This window comes from Octopus sinensis, linkage group LG8 (genome assembly GCF_006345805.1).
Source record: "Octopus sinensis linkage group LG8, ASM634580v1, whole genome shotgun sequence".
Lineage (NCBI taxonomy): Eukaryota > Metazoa > Mollusca > Cephalopoda > Octopoda > Octopodidae > Octopus > Octopus sinensis.
In genome coordinates, this window is record NC_043004.1 from 77,698,633 (window position 1) to 77,725,167 (window position 26,535).

Sequence of the window (26,535 nt, forward strand, 5' to 3'; positions counted from 1 at the left end):
ATACTGTAGAAATCCATATAAAATTTTATTGTCACTAAATTATCCAACTATTTATTTATTAATTCAACAATAATATTTACAATTACACTTTCTATGTTGTTGTACAGGGTTTATGTTAATATTAGTAATAATTGAATATTTATATATGTACTCATGGATATGGATTATATTTATATATATATATATTCAAATGTGTGTGTATTTTGTTTTATATTTATATTTTTATGATTGTACTTTAAAATCTCTGACGAGGCCTAGAGATATATATAAGTACCTCATTTTCAACTGCCTATCACCTCAATACACTTGACTAATATAGGTACAATGAGATACTATTATCTATAGGCTGAAACAGCTGTAAGTGATTTTAATAATTTATATTCATGTTTTTTAATAATTACTAGTATTCTTATCTTATATGCATTGAATAATATACTATATGTATATTATTATGGTTGTCGTTTTGATAAATAAATAAGTCAACATTTTAATGTCCTAAAGTTGAACCAACTAATGTGCTTCTTCATTTTCTTATTTGCAATATAAATTAATGATAAAATATTTCTTTACCTTCACCCATTTAATACAATAAGTAAGTTAATTGCATTGCAATTAAAAACACTTGTGTATTAATAACAGGGTATTATACCAACAGTATATTGGATAAATATTATCCCTTAGTGAGTTGGATCCATAACCCCTAATTTACTTGGTGTTACATACAATATATATAAATATAAATATATATATATGTATATATATATATATACTAGCAAAGATACTCAGCATTGCTTGAGATTAAAATGGTATAGTTTTCATTCTTTTACTTGTTTCAGTCACGTGACTGTGGCCATGCTGGAGCACCGCCTTTAGTCAAATCGACCCCAGGATTTGTTTTTTGTAAGCCTAGTACTTATTCTATCAGTGTCCATTGCCGAACAACTATGTTACGAGGACGTAAACATAGTAACATCGGCTGTCAAACGATGGTGGGGGTACAAACAAACACACACAAATATACACATATATACAAGTCTTCTTTCAGTTTGTGTAAGAAATCCACTCACAAGGCTTTGGTTGGCCTGACACAAATATGTATATATATGAGCGTGGCCGTTTGCCAGCCTCGTCTGGCACCTGTGTCGGTGGCACATAAAATCACCCACTACACTCTCGGAGTGGTTGGCGTTAGGAAGGGCATCCAGCTGTAGAAACACTGCCAGATCTGACTGGACTGGTGCAGCTTTCGGGCTCCCCAGACCCCAGTTGAACCGTCCAACCCATGCTAGCATGGAAAGCGGACGTTAAATGATGATGATGATGATGATATATATATATATATATTTAGGACAGACTTCTTTCAGTTTCCGTCAACCAAATCCACTCACATGGCTTTGGTCAGCCCAAGGCTATAGTAGAAGACACTTGCCCAAGGTACCACACATTGGGACTGAACCAGGAACGATGTGGTTGAGAAGCAAGCTTCTTATGACAAAGCCATACCCACACCTATATATATATATATATATATATAATATATATATATATATATATGCATATATAGTTGAAATTTACAGAAAAACAAAAGATGAAGACAGGTGTATAAACAACAAGCAGGTGTGTTAGTTTGATGCTTGGGAAGGTCAAAAAGTCTTTTACGTTTTGAGCCTAGGCTCTTCAACAGAAAAGAATGAGAAGAAATAAACAGAGAGAATAAAAAGAATTGTGGAGTTAGAGATCAATCATGGCAATACATGCATACACATATATATAGGTGCGGTTGGGTTCCAAAAGGGCCTCAGAGAGTAGTGTTCCTGCCTTTCTTAGCTAGCTTTTCACTACATTTCTTAAAAATCGTAGTAGAGGCCTTGGTCACAGGGACCACTCATGACTAGAAACTGAGGTTGGGAGTAAGCAAGGGCATGCTCCCCGCAGAAAATCCAGCTCCAAAAAGCCTCATGATAGCAAAGGAGAATGGGCACCAGCCAGTCCGCCCAAAGGTTGGGGTGGCTGCACCTGCCTACTGCAGTTGCTATGGCATTGAGGTAGATCCAGCCACCCTCGTTAACAGGGATAAAACCTGGATTTAAAACACTGGATGATGATGAGATATATATATGTATGTATCTATCTATATACTAGCAGAGATACCCAGCATTACCCGTGTCACATGGAATTGAAGAATTAGACTTTTTGGATCTTTTCCTTTTGACGGCAGTTTTCAACACAATTTCTAGTTAACTAAACACTTTTAATCTTCATATACTGGTAGAATGTGTCAAAATAAAACATCTTTTTCTCTTAGCTTTCTTGAGAAAATTGTAATTTGTAAGTTTAACGTAGTTTAATTTTTCGAATTTTAACCAATCGATGGCCTATATATTGTTCTTTCTGACAGTGACTGGGGATGAAGACCTCTCAGTATGAATTAGAAAAGGAACTACAAGACTTGTCCAGATAAATTAACTGAGTCACTCAGTTCAAATCACACTTGCAAATGGAATACCTGTAATTTATTAGAGGTTAACTCTTTCATATTTTCCAAATAACTGACACAGAGTTCAATAAATAAACCAAACAATGATAAGAATAAAAGTGATGTGATACTATCTGTTGTCCAGTTTCCATTGAAGAAACTTAAATAGTTCATTACAATAATTTTTACAACTTCCATAATTTCCACGAGTCTTTTACAGCTCAAATGTCATTTCTCAATTTTTTATTTTTAAATTCATGATATCTAAAAGCATGTACCATTCTCATTTCATTTCTCTAATTTTCTATGAGGGGAAAACATTTAGCTATAAAGATATCTAAACCAATAAATGTAAATAATTGGATTTGAAAAATTATCTGAACTTACATAAGAAAATTAAAAAAGATAAACATTAAAAGACAGGGACTTACTTGTTTGGCTAAAACCTGAAATCGACACAGGTCCAGATGCACTTAAGCTTTGAAAATAAGGGCTACCACCAAACACATTATAATTTGGATTCCTGTAATAAAAAAATAAAATAAAATAAAATTTATTATTGTAATTGATAAAAGCTATATACGAAAGTAAATATAGAAATAAAAGATTAATGATAAAAAAATAGAAATGCCAGCATATAACTTTAGTAAACCAATACCAAGTGAAGGTTACCATTCAATTGTCAATAAAATAAATATAATAGAGGAGAGTTAAATAGTTTCATGAACATAGGAGCTTGGGAGGCCTGCTCTGGTCCTAATTCCCACAGTTGTATATGCATGATATAAAACACTCAAATGCATTAATACTGCAACCAAATCTGTCAAAAATTTCCACTGTTTTAAGTTATAGTAATTGTTTTAAGCTCAAATAATAATATGTCCCAAAACAGGCAGAATTAATTGAATTTAAAATGAAACCAATATAAGTTATGTAAAAATTAAGTGGTAGATTTGGACAGTGCAGTTGACAGGAAGCAATTTAAAAACCCTGAATTTGAACCACGATAATGATTAAGTATTTTCATAAACTTTAGTTCAATGAAAGGTTATGGTATCAGCTGTAAATTAAGGCCAGTGCTAGAAATTATGCAGTATAAGTCATGTTGGTTATGTGATTACTCATATTAATGTACACTGGATGTGTACCTCATATTGTAGTGATAGCAAAACAAAAAATTTCAGAATATTTTAAAAACATTCTCTGTACCCTTCATTATTGTCATTAAATAAGCAAGGAAAAACCTTTGAGACAAAAACACAGAATACTATTTTACTTTCATTTTTTTTTTTTCGGTGTGGGAAGGGGGCTTCACTCACAAAAGAAATGTAGCTCTCTCTACATCATAGTAAAGATGATACTTCAAAACAAATAGAGACTGAAATAAAATCAATACTTTTTTAAGAACATGTCTATATAATAAGTAGCTAGCAAGAAGCACTGAAGATTACATTGCCATGACGATAGTTAACAAGACTAAAATGTTAAGAGTTGTCCAAATTGCTTGTTTGACCAGAGAATGACATTACCTAACCACTAAGAAAATTCCCCAATCACTGTATTTAACTCTATTAAGATTAGTTTTGTGCCTTATGTTTGATAAATTAACTTCACTAGTGGTGGTGTTATAATAAACCAGTAGTTGGCAATATAAAAAGGTTATTTAGTCATGAAAACTTAGCCAAAATCATTCTCAAAATACATATAAATAATTTTCTTTCCTAATAAGAAAAAATTAGATCAGTAATGGTGGATGGAAACAGCATAATTAAAACTGGGACCTGCAATGATGTGGAATGTAAAAATTTGACTAGACTTTCTTGAATTACCAAATCATCATCTTCATTGTTTAACGTCCTCTCAAACAAAATAAATAAATGCGCTTCAGAATAAGTATATTATGCACACCACTTTAAAAGTCATAAGGTTTCTATGCTATAAACAGAAAGTCCAACTATGCAAAAAAAAAAAAATTACAGACCACCATATATTTAGTGTGTGTGTGTGTGTATATATATATACACATACACACACACACACACACTAAATGATGTGTCTTGAAAAAATATAATTTCTTATGACTTATACAAAACCTCAGGTTTAAGAAAATTTTAAAGGTTTGTTTCATAGAGAACATGTGAGTCTTACATTTTCAAATCAAAATTTTGTGGCCTGATAAAGTGATTTTACTTGTCTTCCCTTTAAGATTGTTATAGCTCACATTTTTTATTCATCCTATCATATAAATCTTATTATCATAACATAAATTTGTGTTAGTACTTGTATTTGGAGATGGTCATTTTCTTTTTCTTTTTTTTTTGCCAATTAACCACAAACTATATATTCATTCTTCACTTCAGCTTTATTATTATTATTCCCATTTTAGTGTTCTTTATCTGAAATCTTTTGTCACATATCCTGTGATCTTTTCAGCAACTTACCATCCCATGTGTCTTCTCCTGTTGAGAGTCACTGAAGAGGTCACAGGATGTGTGACAAAAGATTTCAGATGAAGGACACTAAAATAAGAATAATAATAATAAAACTGAAGTGAAGAACAAGTATATAGTGCATGTAGTTAATTTACAGAAAAAAAAGACCATCTCCAAATATATATTTCTTTACTACCCACAAGGGGCTAAACATAGAGGGGACAAACAAGGACAGACAAAGGGATTAAGTCGATTACATTGACCCCAGTGCGAAACTGGTACTTATTTAATCGAGCCCGAAAGGATGAAAGGCAAAGTCGACCTCGGCGGAATTTGAACTCAGAACGTAGCGACAGATGAAATACCGCTAAGCATTTCGTCCAACATGCTAACGTTTCTGCCAGCTCACCACCCCAACAAAATCTGTTTCAACACAGAATTTCACATGAGGAATCTTGCTAAACAAATACATGTATTAGTACTGTTTATTGGTCTCTTTCTACATAATGTAATGCAGCTTAGAATGGATGTTAAGATTAAATATATTTGAATACAGTTCTTCACAAATATGAAAAAGAGATATATAAATGTGGCATATAAAAACTAACACTTATGCAAAATATAATGCAAGAAATTATATTTTCTCAAGAAGCATCACATATGTAAGCAGGGAGTGAAAAAACAGTTCTCGTTTCTCTTTTGTATAATTAAAATCTCCAAATACTGTTTTGAAAAATAAATGAAGAAAAAACAAAAAAAAACAAAAACAAAGAAGAGAGTGCATGATTTATCTATTTTGCAGCATCTACTTTATCCATTTTGATAATTCAGGAAAGTAAATGTACATTTTTACATTTCCCATTATTGCTAGTCTCAATATTAATTATACCACTTTCATCAATGCTAAAAAATTAAATCTTACCCAAGTGGACCAGATGTGATGGGAGCATCTGATTTTTTCTGCGCCAAAGTTTTCTTGCTGTCAGAGGGAGACATGTCTGAAGAAGATGATGGTGATGTGGTAGCCAAAATATCTTTATTACTTTTGCTTTTGTTATTGTTAGACGACAGCTGGCATTTGTTCTTCTTGTTTTTCTTATCTTGTTTTTCTGCAGATCTTTACAACAGAGAAGAGGAATAAGTACTTTGTAAATATAGAAAATTAAAAAGTAAACAAAAAAATATGAACAAATATTTATATACTATTTAGTTTAGGGAAATACTAATTAGACATTATAAGCACAAATTTTAGTCTGAAAGAACAATAGGCTATACCAGTAGACTTGTTGGGGTGAGGGTTTCAGTCTCAAATTAGTGTATAATATCTAATAACATTTTTATTAAAATCATCATCATCGTTTAAGGTCCACTTTCCATGCTAGCATGGGTTGGATGTATGACTGAGGGCTGGCAAACCAGATGGCTGCACCAGGCTTCAATCTTGATCTGGCAGAGTTTCTACAGCTGGATGCCCTTCCTAACACCAACCACTCCAAGGGTGTTGTGGGTGCTTTTACGTGCCACCGGCACAAGGCCAGTCAGGTGGCACTGGCAATGACCTCGCTCGAATCTTTTACACATGCTACCGGCGCGGGTGCCAGTAAGGCGATGCTGGTAACGATCACGCTCGAATGGTGTTTTTTACGTGCCAAACCATTAATTTACAAATTAGGAATCAGTACTGTCTTTAGCCTCAACAATTCCTTATATCCCTTCTGACAATAGTACAAGTTCAGGACATGCTAATGAATTGGTATCTTAACAGACTTAATCAAAAACTGCAGTAAACTTCCCAAGCCTGATGGAATGAGATAAAGTTCAAAAGTCTGAAAACCAATATGGTAATTACCAAAATACTAGTTAATACCAATAAGCACAAAATCCCAGAGTAGGAAGGAAATAAAAGCTGCACACTCAATGGAACATATAGAAAATAGATTCTCTCAATGTCTGGGGGGATCCTTAGAAATAGTAGATAGCTTCCATTACCTAGGCAACCAAATTAGTAGTGGAAGAGGAAGCTCCAAAAGCATAGTTGCTAGAATAAAAATAGGCCGGGCAAAGTCCAGAGAGCTGCTACCTTTGTTAGTAACATATGGACCTCTCCCTCAAAATGACAGGCAGATTGTATAATGCCTGTGTCCGAACAGCTATGCTGCATAGCAGTGAAACATGGGCTGTGACTACATAGCACATCAAAGGTTTGAAGGAAATGAAACCAGCATGCTCTGCTGGATGGATAATGTCAGTATGCATGTACAACAGAGTGTAAATGATTTAAGAGAAAAATTGGGTATAAGAGGCATGAGATGTCGTTTGAAAGAGAGAAGATTGCATAAAGTGATCTCTGATTGTGGAGGGAGCCTGTGGAAAGAGGAGACCAAGGAAGATGTGAGACAAAGTGATGAGAAAGGATCTTCAGCTATTCAGTCTCACTAAGGAAATTACAAGAGAGTGAAACATTTGGTGATTTGTTGTGCTACAGAAGACACGACAAGTTAAGTCAAATCATATCCTTTACAGCCATAACCCTACTACCTCTCACAAAATTCTGTCCTCTGGTAAGCCTCATACACAACCATTTCTCCAACACCTCTACCAGCCACTGCCCCCCCCCCCAGTACAACATCACTTGCTGTCTCTAAATATTTCCCCTCACACACTTATGGTACATCTCCTCTATCCCCTCTGTACTACCTACACTCATCTACCTCTGCTCTTTGTCAGTAGACCCTATCTTGGTCTCTTTCTCTTTTTCTCTATCTCTGTCCCACCTCCCTCTGCTTCCTTGTTCTACTGAGGTAGCCAAGTATCTTCCTTGTAGTAATAGAGCTATCCCTGACCCCCTATCATATTCCAACCTCTTGTCTGGCACACGGCCACTTTCACTCTCTTGTCTTGCAGGCCTCTTGGCAACCCCATGAGTACTTGTGCCAGCACCACGTAATAAGCACCTGGACTGGTAGCATGTAGAAAGCACCCATGCCAGTGCCATGTAAAAAAGCTCCACATAAGAAGAGCACCTGTGCTGGTTCTGCATAAAAAAACACCCAGTACATTCTGTAAAGTGGTTGGCATTAAGGAGGACATCCAGCCATAAAAACCTTGCCAAAACAGATGACTGGAGCCTGGTGCAGCCCTCCGGCTTGCTAGATCCTGTCAATCCACCCAAACCATAAACAACTTCAAATGCATTTTATGTACAAGTAGTTAACAGTAAGAGCAATAGATAAAAATGAGATCCATGAACTCCTCAGATGAATTACTAGATATAATTGATTGTTGCTAATCTAGAATGGCTGAATCAAGTAAACAAGGAATGAAAGGAATTCACAGAAAAGTTACTACTGCTGGCAACAGATTTCTTCTATAGAAAATTAATTGGGATGAATCGTAAGAAGTTTAATGCTATAGAGTATCAAGTGGGTCATTACTCTGAGTATGTCTGTAGAGGCTGGGGAGAAAGTTTTTAAGTATAGTTTTTAAGCCCAAAATGGCTTGAAAGTCAAAACATGCCGGCGGGAAATAACATCACTAGTTGAGACAAGCTGACACTGAATCAGCTTCACTGACTGACAGGTGACGGTCGTTTAGAGAATGCGCGGGCTAAGACTACGCGCCTTCACTAGCCAGTTAAGGTGAGACAGTGTCATGTGACAACTTGCTGGGGCTGCCTGCTGGAGCCTATGCGACAGGTATTTAAAGGGAAAAATTTGACAAGTCAGTCAGTCATCGGCTGACACTCACTGATGCTACATCGAAGAGGCCAGAGAACAGAAGAAAGAAGACATGCACCCAACACCAGAGCTGAAGACAGCTCTGAATGGGGGGGGGGGCTGCCACATCAAAATGGTAGAGGAGTAGGGGCCGAAACCGGACGTGGTTCCTCCTGATGATGTCTTGAGCTAACTGGATCCTATAAAGGAGCTGTTGTGGTAGCAGACCACGAAACACGGTTGTAATTCCTCCTATAGTGGAAGTACAATGTTAATCTGCATATAAAATTTAACAGCTCAAGTGAGTGAAATGAGTGGTTGAATATTAGAAAGTAATGTACACAAGAGAAAAAAAAAAAAAAGAAATGACATGTAATGTCATTTGAAGATGAATGCTAATGACAAAAGATTGAAGCAGGTGACAATGAGCAGTAAAGCAAACTTGTTCAAGTTATGCAAGTATGAGTGGGACAAAAACAATACTTAATGACTATTACTTGTTAAAATCAGTATTCTATAAACTTCTGCAGCTTTGGTCAGTTAGATCAGATCTCTTACCACAAAATGTGAAACAGAAAGTATAAAAGATATGTCAGACTATACTATATTGTCATGGTTGTAGTGCTACCATGTCGTATTTTGCTTATGTCTTAAAGAAGAGAGAACAGTACTAATGATTCTATGATTAGTGGCAGGGAGTTATCCTCATATCCACAAACTAACCTTAACTGCTTGCAACAGAGTCAACTTAAAGACACCCACAAACTGAGTGATGGTGTCAAACTGGGCAGTGGATTGAATCTAGGTTTTATGCTGCTTTTGACTTTTTTTACTTAAAATTTCTTACAGTATTAAAAAATATACATATTACATTGTCTAGTAAATAAAATTAATATTATAGCACCTTAATCAGCATTTATTCTGTATTTATAAATGAAATTTATATAAATCTCAATAAAATTGAAGCACTGGGAAATGTTTATCTATGGGAGTTGTTTATTAGCAAATTGTCTTAAGAACCTTTGTGGCAACAGGGTCTGGGCAGCTTTATTATACATCGTAATTTGGGTTTAGATGGTTACCAGTGGAAATAAGTCAAAAGACTGAGAGAGTCAAAGCACTCTAATAGAGTAAATATATATACATTTATATGTATGTATGTGTGTATTGAATACAGGAATTAAAATAATCAAAATCAAAGCTCATTTCAATCAAAAACAAAAATATATACGAACTTATCATACATGAAAATTTAATATATATCAGCAGCTTAGCCAGTGTGTGTGCTGCCCTAAAAATGCCAACCCCATAAAAACATTGCTTTGGACAGACTATTTCCCTCCCCCCTCCCCCAGCAATACTACCTGATATATACAATTCAATTTACTTTAAAAGAAAAGAAATTCACATTTAAGCATTTTACAATGTGGAACAAAATACTTCTCATAATAAAGATATTTGTGATAGCAATATCATTAATGATAATTTCATATGGACTTTAAATTTCAAGAATGTTTAAGCTGAGAAGAAAATGGAGATAAGTAAGAATTTCAAATAATGTACAAAAATAATTAACCCTAACTATAGTGGCCTATATGAGTTAGATTGCATATCTCTCTCTACATATAAACGGCAAAATGTCTGTCTGTGTGTGTGTGTCCTTTATACAAATCCACAATTTTTCAGTTAGAGGATTCGCACTTTCTATGGTCATTCAAAACCGTCCAAGGGTGGTCGTGCACATCTTTACATTTCCCCAGTCACCCTACAAACCCATTAAAAAATCAATAGAAGTGACTTTTTTGTGAACTTTCTATCCAAAACCCAATCAAAATGCCCGAAACTTGATACGCCAATTGAATGCCAGCTAGCCGTATGTGATTGGTCGGAGATTTGGACAGTACTCGCGTGTATGTGCATACGCATGCAGCTGTATATGCATGCACTAGCAGTATGACCAGGCAACGCCGGGTCATAGTGCTAGTGATAATAATATTTTTGTTTGAGTCCAAAGAAATGATAATTAACATTTTCACATTTTATATATTTTAGTTTTATTATTAAAAAAATAAAATGCATTCATTTTTCTTTGATCTTTCAATCAACATTTTTGTTATTACATGGCTTACATTATTAAAAGTATATATCAGACTAATGTTTTACAAACTATTTGACAGAAATCTTTTTTTTTTTTAAATTTGATCTTCATAACTTAACCCAAACCATTCTGTCTATTTCAAATAAAAAGTTTCTATTAACAACAATTCTTGTGGAACTATTGGTCAACCCACAGGAAAACAAGACCAAAATAGTAGTTTGTCATGAAAGTAGCAAGGGTAAATTAACTTGCTGTCATTAACAAAGTGAAATATAGCACATCCCCTAAGTCATTCCTGACTTTCTGATTTCCCTGAGAAACAAAATCTGAATTGCACTCAAGTTTTTTAAAAGTGATTATTGTAATTTATGAAAGTGCTATAAAGGAAAAACAAGTTGCCAAATATAAACAATAATCCGAGGAGGTAACTTCTTAAAAACAATGAAAAATTGAATTAATAACAGGGAATAATCAAAATCAAAATCAAATTCGATGACTGGCATCCGTACTAGCGGGGTGCAAAGAGCACCATATGAGTGTGATCATTGACAGAGAGGCTAACCGGCTTCCGTGCCAGTGGCACTTAAAAGGTACCATTCGAGTGTGATCGTTACCAGCGTTGCCTTAAAGAGCACCATCCGAGCGTGATCGTTGCCAGAGCGGCTACCTGGCCTCTGTGCCGGCGGCACGTAAAAGACACCATTCGAGCGTGATCGTTACCAGCATTGCCTTACTGGCACCTGTGCCAGTGGAATGTGTAAAAGATTCGAGCGAGGTTGTTGCCAGTACCAGTGGCACATAAAAGCACCCACTAAACTCTCGGAGTGGTTGGCGTTAGGAAGGGCATCCAGCTGTAGAAACTCTGCCAGATCAAGATTGAAGCCTGGTGCAGCCATCTGGTTTGCCAGCCCTCATTCGACCAACCCATGCTAGCATGGAAAGCGGACGTTAAACGATGATGATGATGATGGGTCAGATACTTCACATGTAAGAATGTTCTTACTATGTTATAAGTCAATACTTCAGATACCGTAACAGTTTGTTACATCTGTATGGTGATGGAAGCAACATATAAGGGGTAACTTTACATTAAGGTGAGGAACATACAATTTCCTAGAATTCAGACCATTCATAGATCCAGCAAAATAAAATGGAAAAGGTGTTGCGAAGGAGGATGGCAAGGGAGATGCACTGGAACAGCCCCTGGCTCACAGGACTTGCATTTGTAGATACCCATCTCCACCTGAATAGCGGTGAGCAGGGATATGGTCTGGGGGCAGTGCCACAGACTTGACCATAAACCTCTCTATTCTACTTGTACGACACATCCCATATCTGATTTGTCGAGTATTTATCTATGTTGATAATAGTCTCATTTACTGACTTTAACGACACCTGTCACCTCATAACTATAAGACATGCTGTAGAATGCTATAATTGTGACTAATATTTGTTAAGTTTGTTTTAAACAAACAGTAAAACAGCCATTTGATGCATTAGAAATATGCAGACAATTAAATTAGTACTAAAGTGAAAACAATAATAATGGACACCCAAAATAATACTATATATTTCTTTTTTTTTTTTTGTTGCATTCATTATAAGCTAGAATTTCAAATAATGTACCAACTGATCGTGGCCGTTACCAGCCTTCCCTGGCACCTATGCCAGTGGCACGGAAAAAGCACCATCCGTACGTGGCCGATGCCAGCGTCGCCTTTACTGGCTTCCATGCCGGTGGCATGTAAGAAGCACCAATCGTTCGTGGCTGTTGCCAGCCTACCCTGGCACATAAAAACCACCCACTACACTCACGAAGTGGTTGGCATTAGGAAGGGCATCCAGCTTTAGAAACACTGCCAGATCAGACTGGAGCCTGGTGCAGCCTCCTGACTTCCCAGACCCCGGTTGAACCATCCAACCCATGCTAGCATGGAAAACGGCATTAAACAATGATGATGATGATGTACAAAAATAATTTACCCTAACTATAATGATCTATATGAGTTAGATTGCATATCTTTAATATTTTTGTTTGTGTCCAAAGAAATGATAATTAACATTTTCACATTTTATATATTTTAGTTTTATTAATAAAAAAATAAAATGCATTCATTTTTCAATCAACTATTTGACAGAAATCTTGTTTTTTTTTTTTTAATTTGATCTTCATAACTTGACCCAAAACATTCTGTCCATCTCAAATAAAACGTCTCTACCAACAACAAACCTGCTGTAAAAACCACATTTTTTTTTGTCTGTTATATAGAAAAATTAAGGTTATTTTTATATCACTAAGGCAATAGCTAAAAATTCATGCTCTAAAAATTACTTTGCCTTCAACAAATTCTTCAGCCTTTTTCTCAGCACTTATCCAAAGTTATAGAAAGAACTTGCAAATGAACTTTATATTACCCTGATAAATAACTTTTCTCAACTAGTGAATTACTAAATTTTCACTCCAACATTTTTAATATGTTTCCCAGGCAAGGCACAGTATAGTAGAGAATTTATCTTCACTTTGAAAACGTTACTTTCAGTAAAGTTATTTCCCTTGACATGTGCAATGCGTTATCAATGTTTTACATCTGTAGTGTGCAGCCATTTCAAATAGTGGCTGCCAATTCGTAGTAGCTGGCAATATGATGTAATGTTGTATTGCCGAAGAAATATGATTGTCATTTTCCCCATTGGTTGAAATAACTGCTCATATAGGAATTCTGAAAATTAGTTAAAGAACATTTTTATATGATTTCAATTCTTTAAAGTCAAGTTGAGCAGTTATAAAAACCCTGGATTTTAGGGAAAACTTTAGTGTTTGTGGGATGCTACTAAACTCCATGACACTCACTCCTTTGAGACATTGGCTATTTTTTATGCCATGTCTATGATAAAAATCCAACAAGACTTATTTGAATTGTTGTGAACTATTATAGTTAGTATGAAGAATTAGCTAGTGTGAATTTTAAGCCATAATTCTCTATGACAAAATTACTTTACTTTCAAATTGTATTATAAATGCTAAATGTACATAAATAAACTAATGTAGTAATTATTTTCTTTTTCTTCACGTGCTTCAACTTTTTAATGAAATTTATTTCAGTAATTATGAAACTGTATTTTTTTTTATAGCGGTTAAAAGAACATAAATTTATTTCATAGAAACTTTAAATTCTTCATGTCATTTAAATTGTCCCATAAAACCTCGGTTTATTTCATGTAACCAGGAAAGACTACAGTCTGCTACAAATTTAATATGACCAACACTGTAATACTACTACTCATAGGACAAGAATTCATTCTTTCAATTTAATACAATTAGCATTTGCACATGCAAAGTACCATACCCAGATTTATACCTATATAACACAGAATTTATATGTAGTTATTTATGTTCCAGCTATACTGATGATCATGATTCCCATAAGCGTTGAACCTATTATCATTAACTAGTCAATCAACTTTCCTCATTGAACTCCCATAATACAAATATGTTTTATGCCCAAAATATAGTCACTAATTTGAGTAAGATCTCAATCATAGTTATAAAATTAGTTTTTGATAACCATATCTGTGTGACACTAAAATGATACAAGTGTTGCTATCTACTTTATTTTCAAATTAGAAATAATACAATTTTATATACACCCTTCAAATTCCTAGTCTCTGAAAAAGAAAAAAAAATCCAGGATATTGACAGAGATAGAACAGTTCAGTATTTAGTTTCAGATTTCTATAGTCTAAATTTGAATCCAATCAGAGCAACTTTTCCTCTTTTTCTCCCAAAAGTTGATAAATATGCATTAAAAATGACCGAACCAACGAAACTCTTCCATGACAAAATTGTTTGCAAGTAATCAATATTATGAATAGAATAATTTGTTCTTAATTTTTATGTTGTTATTATATTTAATATAAATACATTAATCTTAATTCTGCCTTCAATAGATGTTGGCCATTTTTCTATGTATGTGTATATGTTGTGTGTATTTATATACACAATATAAAAATATGCAAGGTAACCAAGCAACGTTTAACCAGCACTATTGAGTTGTGTACATGTGTTTACATAACTTGGTTACAACTAAAATTTAAAGGAGACGTTATCAACATATGCAAATATATAAAACAATAAATTAACAATATCTTAATAATAAATGGGACCATAAGTAGGATTGTTAATGACCAAAACTGAAGTTTAATTCTCTATGCCAATACAGTGACAAGCAATAAGAAAGCATTTTACTTTCAACAAACACAGATGTGATAGAGATATGTAATTTTTTTACCTTGATCGCTGTCTTTTCCCCTGAGTCTGCTCAAGGCTGCTATTTACAACTGTTGTTACACCATTAAGTCCGGTTGTTGAAGCACTTACATGGTTACCACTAAGATAACTGTCATAGTTACTGGAAAATGTTGTTTGAGGTTGAGAAGAAACCATACTATTTTGAACAGTTGTAACGGTAGTTGTAAAGGATCCATTTGATGGTGAAGTAAGTAAACGACTGGCTTCAGGTAACACTGTGAAGCGAGCATCCATAATAAGCTTATTTTCTGATGCAGTCAAAGTAGATCCAGGTCCTTTGGAAGCTAGATCAGAACTGTGTTGTGATGTTACTGAAGAATCACTTCTACAGCTGTCGTATGATGTGGTAGTAGGTGGAACAGAATGATTCTTACTTTCAGCTTCAGTAAATCCATCGAATTCTCCAGGTGCTGTGAGAGAGGAATCAGACTGTGTCTGATTTGACCCTTGAGGTGGAGTAGACAATAATTTAGGAGGTCTGCTTCTATCATGAGCAATATTAGGAAGAAGACGTTCCCGATCAGAACTTGTTAATGAGCTGGGATGATTAGACAAATTACTTGGGTGGAAATAACTACTATCAGCTTTCATATCACGGAGCTGAAAACAGAAAGAAAAACTTAATTAGCATTGCTTATTTATCTAGAAAATGCTTATTTTTGAAAGCAGATACAACAGAAATTAAGATATTGAACCTTCACTTCTTATATCATAATATATCCATTTAACACCATTGTCCCATGCAAGAATGAGTTCAAACAATATAAGCCAAATGCTCATAAAAGCCCTCACTTATATGAGACCAAATTTTATGGCAGAATGTCTTTGCTTTTTGTCAGTGAGGGATTTATTTTTTATTCCATGCACAATAATAGTTACATCAATGTTCACTCATACACACATGCATCTATGTATGTATGTATACATAAACACACACACACACATACTTATATACAGCGGGGGTGCAAAAGTAAGTATCACATCAATGTTATAATACTTAATTCATTAAAATTATTGGCACATTAAATTAGTTAGCCTAATTTTTAATATCTTCAGTGTCATTTATCATAATAATACATTTATCACAATTATCTTTTATCTTTTACCAGTTGCAGCCAGAGGGTGAGGCCATGCTGATCTACCGCCTTTACTGCATCTGGGGTTTTTCCAGTATTGCTTCTGGTGAAGTAGCGAGTTGGACATTGCTGCTCTTCTTTGTATCTCCTGCCATGATTTGGGTTCATCCTGTATTACAGATAAAAAAAACTGCCCAGACATTTTTTAAAGACTTCCATGTCTACACCTTGTAGATCCCTGATGTTCTGTGATAAGGCATTAAAAAGCTGTGGTCCCTTGAATCCCAAGCCCTTACAATATTAGGTTCGTATCCTCAGTGGAGAAGATGGGACCTTTGGTACTGTGCAATGCTGGGATTGTTGTAGATTTCGATTCCGAAATTTGGAGCTAGACCCTCCATTATTTTCCATATGTATAGCACTACACATCTCTCACATCTCCTCTCCAGGAAGTAAAGTGCCAGTTCCTTTAACCTCTCCCAGTAGCCCACGTGTTTTACGGAGCCCGTCTTCTTTGCGTAGTGGCATTGGATTGCCTCTAGTTCCACAATTAGTTTTACGCTCTGTGGTGACGATAGTTGGGAGCAGTAGTCCAGACAACTGAGGACAAAGGTTCTCCAAAGCAGAAGCATTGTGTCTCTGTTCCTAGTCCTGAAGGATCTAAAGATCTAACCTGCCACCTACCTGCATAGTGTTGTCATCTGAGCAATGTGCACATGGAAAGTTGCATCAATATTCAAGTGGATTCCCAGATTGCACACTGACTAACTCTGGGATTACATTGCCCGCTGGTCCCATGTATTCCAGTTGTAGTTTGTTTGTGGGCTGATAGCAGAGTGCTTGAAATTTCGAAGCATTTAACTGCATATTATTCTCATCTGCTTACGTATATATAGTGTTCAGGTCATTCTGCAGTCTTAGGATGTTGGTAGGATCCTTGACCGTCGGTGTAGCTGGTGAGTGTGACTGACTCTAAGGCTGACGGCATGTCCAAGAGAGCTACCACAAACAGTAGTGGTCCCAGCACTGTTCCCTGGGGGACTCTGCTGAGGATTGTGACACTTCAAAGAGAGCACCATTTGCTGTGATAGCCTGACATCTGCCTTACAGGAAATCATGCGCCACTCTCCCAGTCTACCAGTGATTCCATGGTCATGCAATTTGAAATATCCCATGCTCAACTTTGTCAAAAGCCATGGCAAAGTTGAGATATATGACATCCACATTTAAGTGGTTGAGCTGTTGTTTTAGTATGCAGTTGAAGTGCCGTAGTAGCTGTGTTAGACACCTCCTTCCAAGACGGAAGACGTTGCATGTCTGTTAGCAAGCCATTTTCTTTTAGGAACGTAGTCAGTCTTTTTCTGACAATGCGTTCCATGATCTTGCAAACATCTGAGGTCAGAGAGAGAGGCGTGTAGTTTATAGCATCTGCTCTGCTTCCACTTTTGTGGACGTAGCAGATTATTCTTTCTTTTAATGTTCAAGGAAATGTACCACATTCAAGGGAACTCAAGAAAAGCATTTGCAGCGGTTTTGCAAGAGCTTTCTTAGCTTTCTTGCATGTTTTTAACAGAATTGCTGGGAGCCCATCGGGGCCTGTTGCAAAGTTTGGGTTCATCTTGTCAATGGCCGACAATACATCCTCCTCTGCAATGTCAATAATAATCTTTTTATTGTAACTTTTAATTTTTTTGATAAAAATAAGTATTGTAGGAGTTTTCTTTTTTCATGAGTGTATACCTACTTTTGCACCACCCTATATATATGTGTGTATGTGTGTATGTATGTATATATATATATATATATATATAGACATGTATGACACATGTACAAACAGCCATGCTACATGACACTGAAACATGGGCTGTGACTGCTGAGGACATGTGTAAGCTCGCAAGGAATGAAGCCAGTATGCTTCAATGGATGTGTAATGTCAGTGTGCATCCATATTTCATTATACAGTTATTTGCAGTATTCTTCCCTTGGACCTACACATTTTGGCTGCATCTGCTGCACGTTTACGTGTGCATCTTGATGTTAATTGTTGGTGCAGCTTCTTCAGGGTCATTGTTTGCTGCTGTTCGAAGATCATCTGAAGAAAACTATGAGACTGACTGAATAGGAATCTTTTAGGTGTTGGTATTACTATAAACGGTTATATTTCCTCATGACCTGAAGATTACCTCAGTCAGTTAGGTATTTATTGCTGGGTTTGGGCTTAATACGTCAAGTTTAAGGGTTCCTATGAACTCCTTAGTATTATAGTCCAGCTTATTATTCTGCTAATTTAGAAGAGTATTCTTATTTATTTTTTGAGGTTTTCAATTACATTTCTGGTTTATTATTTATTTCTATAATTATTAATCTATAGGTTTATAATTTCCTTGTTATATATGAAATTAAATATCCTACCTATAGTTAATTTTATTAAATGCAATCATAACACAGACCTAATTTTATATATTACAGTGGTGCTATTCTAGAAGATAGTATAATATTAAAAGAAGGCACAATAATAATAATAATAATTTTCAATAGTAACAATGGCAAGTTATGTACCTTAGCCTTTTCTCGTTCCAACCGAGAAGGAAAATTCTTTTCTGGTGTAGTTTCTGGTGTGCTAGTCTCACAAGAAATTGGTTTAAATGCTGGAATGGTTTTGATGTTGGCATCTTTCTTCTGAAAAGATGATAAAGTAGTCTAAAAAAATATAGCATCAATCTATACAAATGTACCATGTTAAAAAAATGCATAACCAAAGATAATAGCTGTAAATTAATCAAATATGATGATGATGTATACAGAAAGAGGATAACGGACACATGGATGGTGTTTGTTAGTTAAAAATTGCTGCAATTTGCAGGAAATTGGTTGTCAGTCATTGATTCTCTATTTACTTTAATTTTACATTCAAGTAACTGCTTCAACTTGTTTGCTACTTCATTTTTGTTAATTCTAAATCTAATTATTAAAAAAAAAAGGTAATCTTGTACAATTAGAGATTAACTTGAGATCCTCAGAGATTAACTAGTGATAAAGATGAAGGGTAAATTCTTCTACCGAAACTAAAAAGCAGAGCATTGCATATAGCAAAAATACTGAATAAACTTTCTCTTTCATCATATTTCTGACATATTCTCCAGTATTAGTTTCATAAATTTATAAAACTGATTTGAACGAAACATTAAATTCACCTAACAAACTGTTAATATCCTATCTATGGCAGGAGTGGTATAAATATAAAAATTAGAAACTTCAAATATTTTAGAAAAAGATAATTCAATATTTAGAGTTTGTTGGGGTTTCGTGTGGAATCTCTTAATCCCCTAAATGTTTATATCTGAAATCCACTTAATGCATGTCTGGCCAACTTCACAGATTGCCTGATATCTAACCACTATAGAGTGAAGTGTTAGACAATGCAATATGAATTAGTCTGGCACCAGAGCACAGAGCAGGCCTCTGGCTCATAGAACCCTATTAATTCATCTAACTTAGGCTAGCACAGAAAATAAATATTAAATGATGATTTTATTTTTTATGTGCATACACACACATGATGATGATGATGATGACAGACACTAATTAATGATACTTTCTTTCTCTAGCTGCAAATAACCAAATATAGCATTAAATATATCACAGGATAAAAATGAGGGAAAACTGACACATTGGGCATATAGAGTTTCCCATCATTGTGGATTAGCCATTTTTCTGCTATTGTCTGACTTCAGCTTTGTTTGTATATGGAGAGCTAAAAATGTATAACATGTATTTTCTACTCCAAAATCAGATTCATTTCATAAATTCTTTACAATAACAATGTAGGCCATGTCTGAAATGTGATTGAAATTAAAGTCTATTCTATACTTCTCCGTGAAATGCACTTTCCTCGTAACTAATATAGGAAATAAAATCAGAACTTGGTTTGAAATTATTTAACTCAGCCATGTTTATACAAAATATGTGCATTATATTAGCTGGTTTCTATTCACTGAAAAAGAAAGAGAACTACAGGCATATTAAAGACCTCCATGCTAATTATGAAGAAAGCATCAAATTTTTGTTCAATATCAAAGAAAGATGTACAAAGGAAATCAAAACTGTGTAACAGTCAAAAACTAAGCACACAAAAATGTAGTTACATTTTTGGCACACACACACAGGTAACCAAAACTTTAACCCTTTAGTGTTTAAACTGGCCATATCTGGCCCAGATATTCTACATGTTTTATATTCAAACTGGCCATATCTAGCCTCTCACACCTAACCTACATTGACATTCTAAAAATAGACAATCACATCATTGAAACCTCAAAGCTATAAGATAATGCATAATCAACCCTTTCGTCACTGTATTTATTTTGAGATGTTCTGTGTTTCTTTCAATTATTTTAAGCTAGTGTTGTGAACATAAATTGTGACTAAGGTTTGATGGAAGATTTTAAATCAAAACTTATGAAAACAAGACATTTGTACTACAGAGCCAGTTTCAGCCGGGTTAGTAACAAAAGGGTTAATTCAAAACAATTTGAGTGAAAAAGTATTACATTTAACAGAGTAATCTGAACACTAAAGGGTTAAATGCACTAGATATAAAAAGAAGTTAGTAGCTGCAGATGTTCAAAGACAGAAGAGAAATTTGATTTTTGAACATACAATAAAAAATTTGCAAGAAAAGCAAGTGACCTACATATGCAAGTAAGCACTGGCTGCACTGGTATGGATGTGAATGAATGAGGAGTGCTGAGAGAAAAAATACTATACAGTAACAGCAGAAAATAACTATAAAAAAAGGAACACTAAGGAAATAATGAAGTTTGTTCTCAGAATGTAGAACCTCACATAAGGCAAAATGCAGACCTGTCCAATACAATGCCAATATGAAAAAACAGGAATTAAACTTCTTATGACAATGAAACTAATTTTATAACAGTACTGAGCAGAGGGTAATACAAGATTTTGGAAAAAGCAATATTAATGCTAAAAACTAACAAAAGATCTTTATAACTTTTTAAAATAAATTATAAAAGAATTTTTAGAAAATACTAAAGTACACTAATTTCAAGTATAATTGTATATAATTAATATTTCAAACCAAATATGTACATATACATGCATAGAACCTCATACAGCCTGTCACATGGTTGGCTTGTTGACTAAACTGGCAACCTCACCAAGCAAACTTGCTAAAGAGGATAGTTACGGGACACCCTGTGGGGTAAAAAACATGACCCATCAAAGGGCAGAGGAACTCACAAGAGTCAACAACTATCCGAGTGAGGTCTGCTGTTCATCAGTCTCATGGCATACTTGCACCAACTGTCGGTGTCAGCAGTACCAAAAGTGTGAATGGTCCCATACAAGCTGTTACCACTTTAAACAAGTAACTCAGTGGGCTGCCCAAGAGATTTGATTACTCTACATTTTACAAGATCATCCTGAGAAAGGAAAAGAAAAGGAAAATTCTTCGGTCCCTTTGCATTGAATACAACAACAGAGTCCATCACATGCATATAAAGCTATTTACTCCGTTCATTTGCAAGGTATTTTTGTATGTATCAAGATTGTTTCAAACATCTTAATATGATTATTAACCCCTTTGATACCTACCAGCCCAAGGCTGCTCTTGCTTCTATATGAACTTTTTATATAAAGTGATCTAAATTAAAATTTCGCATTAAAATTCCTTGTTAATTTATCTTCCAATTACCAGCTTAGTAATGGCCAAGACATTTTACCAAATTCTTTATTTTCAAAATTAATTGAAACAAATGCAATGTAGTTCAACAGAAATATGGTAACAAAAGGGTTAAACAATGTTTAAGAATAACTTTGCTACCACCTTCATTTTTATTCAAATCAAATATGATAAAACCAACCTTCTATTTGAGGAAGCATGTAATTGAACATTCAAAAATAGAACAAAATCTTCAAAGAAATATTGGATATGTTCATAAAAAATAAGATGACTCACCAATTTTTTATAATGATACATACAGTATCCACAATATTTAACATTGTCACCATAATTTCCAGCTTCTTCACATAAAAGACCTTGTGCTTGAGCACTGAAAGAAATGTAATTATTCAGATAGAAATCAAACAAAAACAAAATTTTGGTTAGTGAAAACTAATCAAGTTACAAAATTCTTATTTTAATTCAAGACTATTTCAATTGTATGTATTGCAATTTAGGCTGTAATGGAACCGTTTCAAGTTAAAAGAGAAACAGTATGGACTTTCACAACCTTACCAGGTGACATGGAAATTTTGTTTACATCCATTTTTGTTGCATTGCATACAAGCCCCTGTAGCAGCTTTACTTTCACGACTTTGTTCTTCACAAATATAACACACCTGAATGACAAATATATAAATATTCAGAAAATCAATATTTTACTTTTAAATTATATTACATACTTAATTATCCAATTATACTCACTCATTTGAAAACAACAACACATAATTTTATAACCTTTATTAAATTTTCAGTAAATATATTTAGTAGAAAAGGTTACAGAAATTTTTATTACTTAAAAGAAAAATTAAATTTGATCAAATATGATTTTAGAGTAAAAAATTGAAAATAATTAAAAACAGACAAAACAAGCAGAATGTAGTCAAATATTACAGTGTACACCATTGTATAGACATGACCCTTTTACTTTTTTCTTTCCCTGTTTTCTCAAGCTAACATGAACAGGTACGAAAATATGAACAATTGCTAGTAATCATGAACCTCATTCATTTTTATGTCCATTTTTCTTTATGCTAGCATGGGTTACATATATTACTGAGGTCTAGTTTTACAGCCTGATGTACTTCTTGTTGCTAACCCCAACCTGATTTTCAAGAAATTCAACACAGCTTCCAAGACTCATAATTAACAGATGATTTGTTGACAAGGAAATGAGAGTAGGATCACCATATGTAGCTCAGTGATTTTTTTTTGAAGAAGTACAAATGTAAACATTCACATAGACATGTGTGTGTGTGTGTGCATGCACACATCATTGACATCATTTGACATTCCCTTCCATAGCTATCTTAACTACCTATCACTCACAATCTCTTCCACTAATGAATATTATCCTCCTACACTTTTAGCTGCCATTCCCAAGCACTCCCCCCTCCCCAGCTCATTATTAACCATCATATTCCCTCAATTTCAACCCACAACTATTCACATCTTTCCCTCTCTTTATTCACAGTCAATACTGTCTCTCATCTCTCTCTCCTTTACCATATTGTCACTCCAGCCATGCTGTTTCCCCTTTCATATTCTGCAATTACTTTCCTACTCACCTTGAAAAATACAGACAAGACAAAGTAGTGAGGACCATTTTGTATTGTGAAAATAAAAGGCAACTTCACTAATGTTGGTGCCATGAGATGCACCAAATACATTCTGTAAAGTAGTTGTGGAACAAGCCCAGTGGCTGTAGGGTTTAGAGAAGCCTTTATTCTTGTTTTGTTAAGGACACCACAAGCTCTATAATACAGCTGCCATGATAAAATGTACCCCTGTCCATTGTAAAATAGTTAATGTAGGAAGAACATTGAACTGTAGAAATTGAAATATACTATGAGATGTGTACTCCTGAATCATCTATGAGGGCAATGACACCAATTAAGAACTGATTCAGATCATAACAACTCACTCAACCCATGCCAACATGGAAAGTAGATGTTAAATGATAAGGCTTCATCAAACTAATTAATTTCTCTCATGTCCTATTTGATGAACTTCTTCTCCAAATACCCTCTACCACCAACTTACAAAATAAACTTATGGTAAAGGAGTTCACTAAGAAAACGAAACGAGAAAAAAATTTTTTTTTGCAAGTATTTATTTATTCAAATGTAATGAAATCAGTGGACCTTAACTTCACCTGAGTTTTATATATTATTCTATTATTTCTTTGATTTTAGTCACTGGACTGTATGTAGCCATGATAAGGCACCACCTTTTATTTTAATTAATCACAGCAATCCCAGTATATATTTCTGTCTGGAACCATTTTATTGATTGACTAAGTTGCCATTCTAAAACAATATTGGTTATCTTTATCTATCAATGTTGTCAAGCACATAAATGCTAGCATACAAACTGGCCTACATTCTGGTGGCACGTAAAAAGCACCAACTGATCGTGGGCGTAAAAAACACCCACTACACTCATGGAGTGGTTGGTATTAGGAAGGGCATCCAGCTGTAGAAACACTGCCAGATCAGACCGGGCCTGGTGCAACCTCCTGGCTTCACAGACCCCAATCGAACCGTCCAACCCATGCTAGCATGGAAAGCAGACATTAAACGATAATGATGATACATACATCATACACAAACATATGACAGCCTTCTAAACAGTTTCCATCCACCAAACTCCATTCTCAAAGTATTAGTCAATCCAAAGCTATATTAGAAGAAACTTGCCTAATGTGCCTTGAACCCAGAAACATTTAACTGCAAAGCAAAATTCTCAACCATACTCGCACCTATATCTCTACACTACTTCATTAAAATTGTGTTTGTTGTCACACAATCCCATCTTCAATAATCACATGAGGATGATTCTTTCATGAATTGAAGGTAAAGATAAATTATCACATTGTCAATGTTGATGTGGAATTAAAGCAAAAAAGCTCAATACCAACATACCTTGTTTTAACCAATTAGCTAAAACAATTTACAAAAACATTTTATGATGTCCAAAATTTAAACAAAAGCATTTAAAACAAAATTCAAATGAGAATAAATTGGAAAAATTACAAAATATTGAGTTGTAAAGAGAATAAAAAACACAGTTATTACTTTGTCTCTAACCTTATTGAACCTTTCTTGGGGTACATTCTTTAATACAATTGGTTCCATAGTTTGTACATTAGCAAACCATGCTTCAGGAATAAATAGTGCACAAACAACATGACACCACCCTAGAAAATAGAAAAGTAAGAATTATTGCACCAAATTCAAGTAAAATTGGAATATGAGCTGATACAGACAGACACATAGATATTTATACAGAAACACACACTCAAAGTCAGTAGAAGATTTATCTTTATTGAAAACTCCTCTGATAACAGGAATAAGCTTTCAATAATGAGCATTCTAATAAGTTGCAATTGTAATTTTTATCGATAAATAATTATGAAAATATTTATCAATAAAAATTACAATTGCATCCAAACTTCTTCCAGTAACATCATAATCATTGGTTAATACAATTGTATTGGCATCCTTTCTGTCTCGGGAGACAATGGAGTTGCACATGAAGTAGTCTAGTCCGGCTTTTATATTTCATGTCCTGATACATTTCCTGCTGTGGCTGTGTAGTCCTATCCTGGACAAACACTCCCTCTGGCAGGTACCGCAAATGTAGCGAAGACTGTTCCTGGCTGGTTGTAGTGCCAGTCTCTTGTTTACGTCTCTTCCTTTCTTTCCATTTCTCCTCTCTCTCTCTGTCACTCTTTTGTATTCCCTCTTTTACGGTACATCGCCAATCTCCACGGTTGCTGGCAATTGCTTCCCAATTGCTAATATTGATGTTGCAGGCCTTCATATCCCTTTTGCAAACATCCTTGTAACGTAAGATCGGTCTACCCACAGACCTAGTACCCCTAGCAAGCTCTCCGTAGAGTATGTCCTTGGGGATTCTGCCATCTTTCATACGGCTAACATGCCCAAGCCATCTCATACGTCTTTGTGTGAGGAGTGCAAACATGCTTGGTATTCCTGCTTGCCTGAGGACATCTTTGTTGGGGATATGATTCTGCCATTTGATGCGGAGGATTTTTCGGAGGCAGCGCAGGTGAAAGATGTTTAGGCGACGCTCTTGGCGTGTGTATAGCGTCCAGGTCTCGCTTCCATACAGTAGAGTGCTGAGTGCACATGCCTGGTAGATCTTCATTTTCGTGGTCTTGGTCAGCTTATTGTTGTCCCAAGCCCGTTTGGAGAGTTGGGCCATCGCAGCAGCTGCCTTGCCAATGCGTATATTGAGCTCAGTGTCAAGGGATAGGTTGTAGGTGATGGTAGAGCCCAGATAGGTAAACTTCTCCACCTCTTGTAATCTGTGGTCTCCAATATGTATGTTTGGGATGTCCGATGTAGCCTGGCCCATGATGTTGGTCTTCTTAAGGCTGATAGCTAAGCCAAAGTCGTTACATGCTTGCTCAAAACAGTTAATGAGCCTTTGGAGGGCTTCTTCTGTGTGTGTTACCAGAGCGGCATCATCAGCAAATAACATCTTTTTGATCAGGACGTTTCTGATTTTGGTCTTGGCACGCAGGCGTGAGAGATTGAATAGTTTCCCGTCACTTCTACTGTGCAGAAACACTCCATCATCTGATGTCTGAAAGGCATGTGAAAGTAAGAGCGAGAAGAAGATGCCAAACAATGTATTAACCTAACTTTGGTTAATACAAT

At 35.1% G+C, this 26,535-nt stretch overlaps 1 protein-coding gene across 8 annotated transcripts in view; it reads right to left on the reverse strand.

Annotated features, from left to right (window-relative positions):
- LOC115215023 (protein AF-10) overlaps nt 1–26,535 on the reverse strand; it is a 67,522-nt gene that overhangs the window by 12,729 nt on the left and 28,258 nt on the right. For 4 of the 8 annotated variants that reach the window (XM_029784145.2, XM_036505494.1, XM_029784144.2 and 1 more), the window contains exons 4-10: nt 24,925–25,046; nt 22,364–22,467; nt 22,085–22,178; nt 18,667–18,807; nt 15,012–15,631; nt 5,831–6,025; nt 2,908–2,999 (exon numbers count right to left, since the gene is read on the reverse strand). In XM_029784145.2, coding sequence (XP_029640005.1) covers nt 2,908–2,999; nt 5,831–6,025; nt 15,012–15,631; nt 18,667–18,807; nt 22,085–22,178; nt 22,364–22,467; nt 24,925–25,046 — 1,368 coding nt within the window. The remainder of the gene's footprint in view (nt 1–2,907; nt 3,000–5,830; nt 6,026–15,011; nt 15,632–18,666; nt 18,808–22,084; nt 22,179–22,363; nt 22,468–24,924; nt 25,047–26,535) is intronic. The other 4 variants (XM_029784150.2, XM_029784149.2, XM_029784146.2 and 1 more) reach the window with 3 other exon arrangements.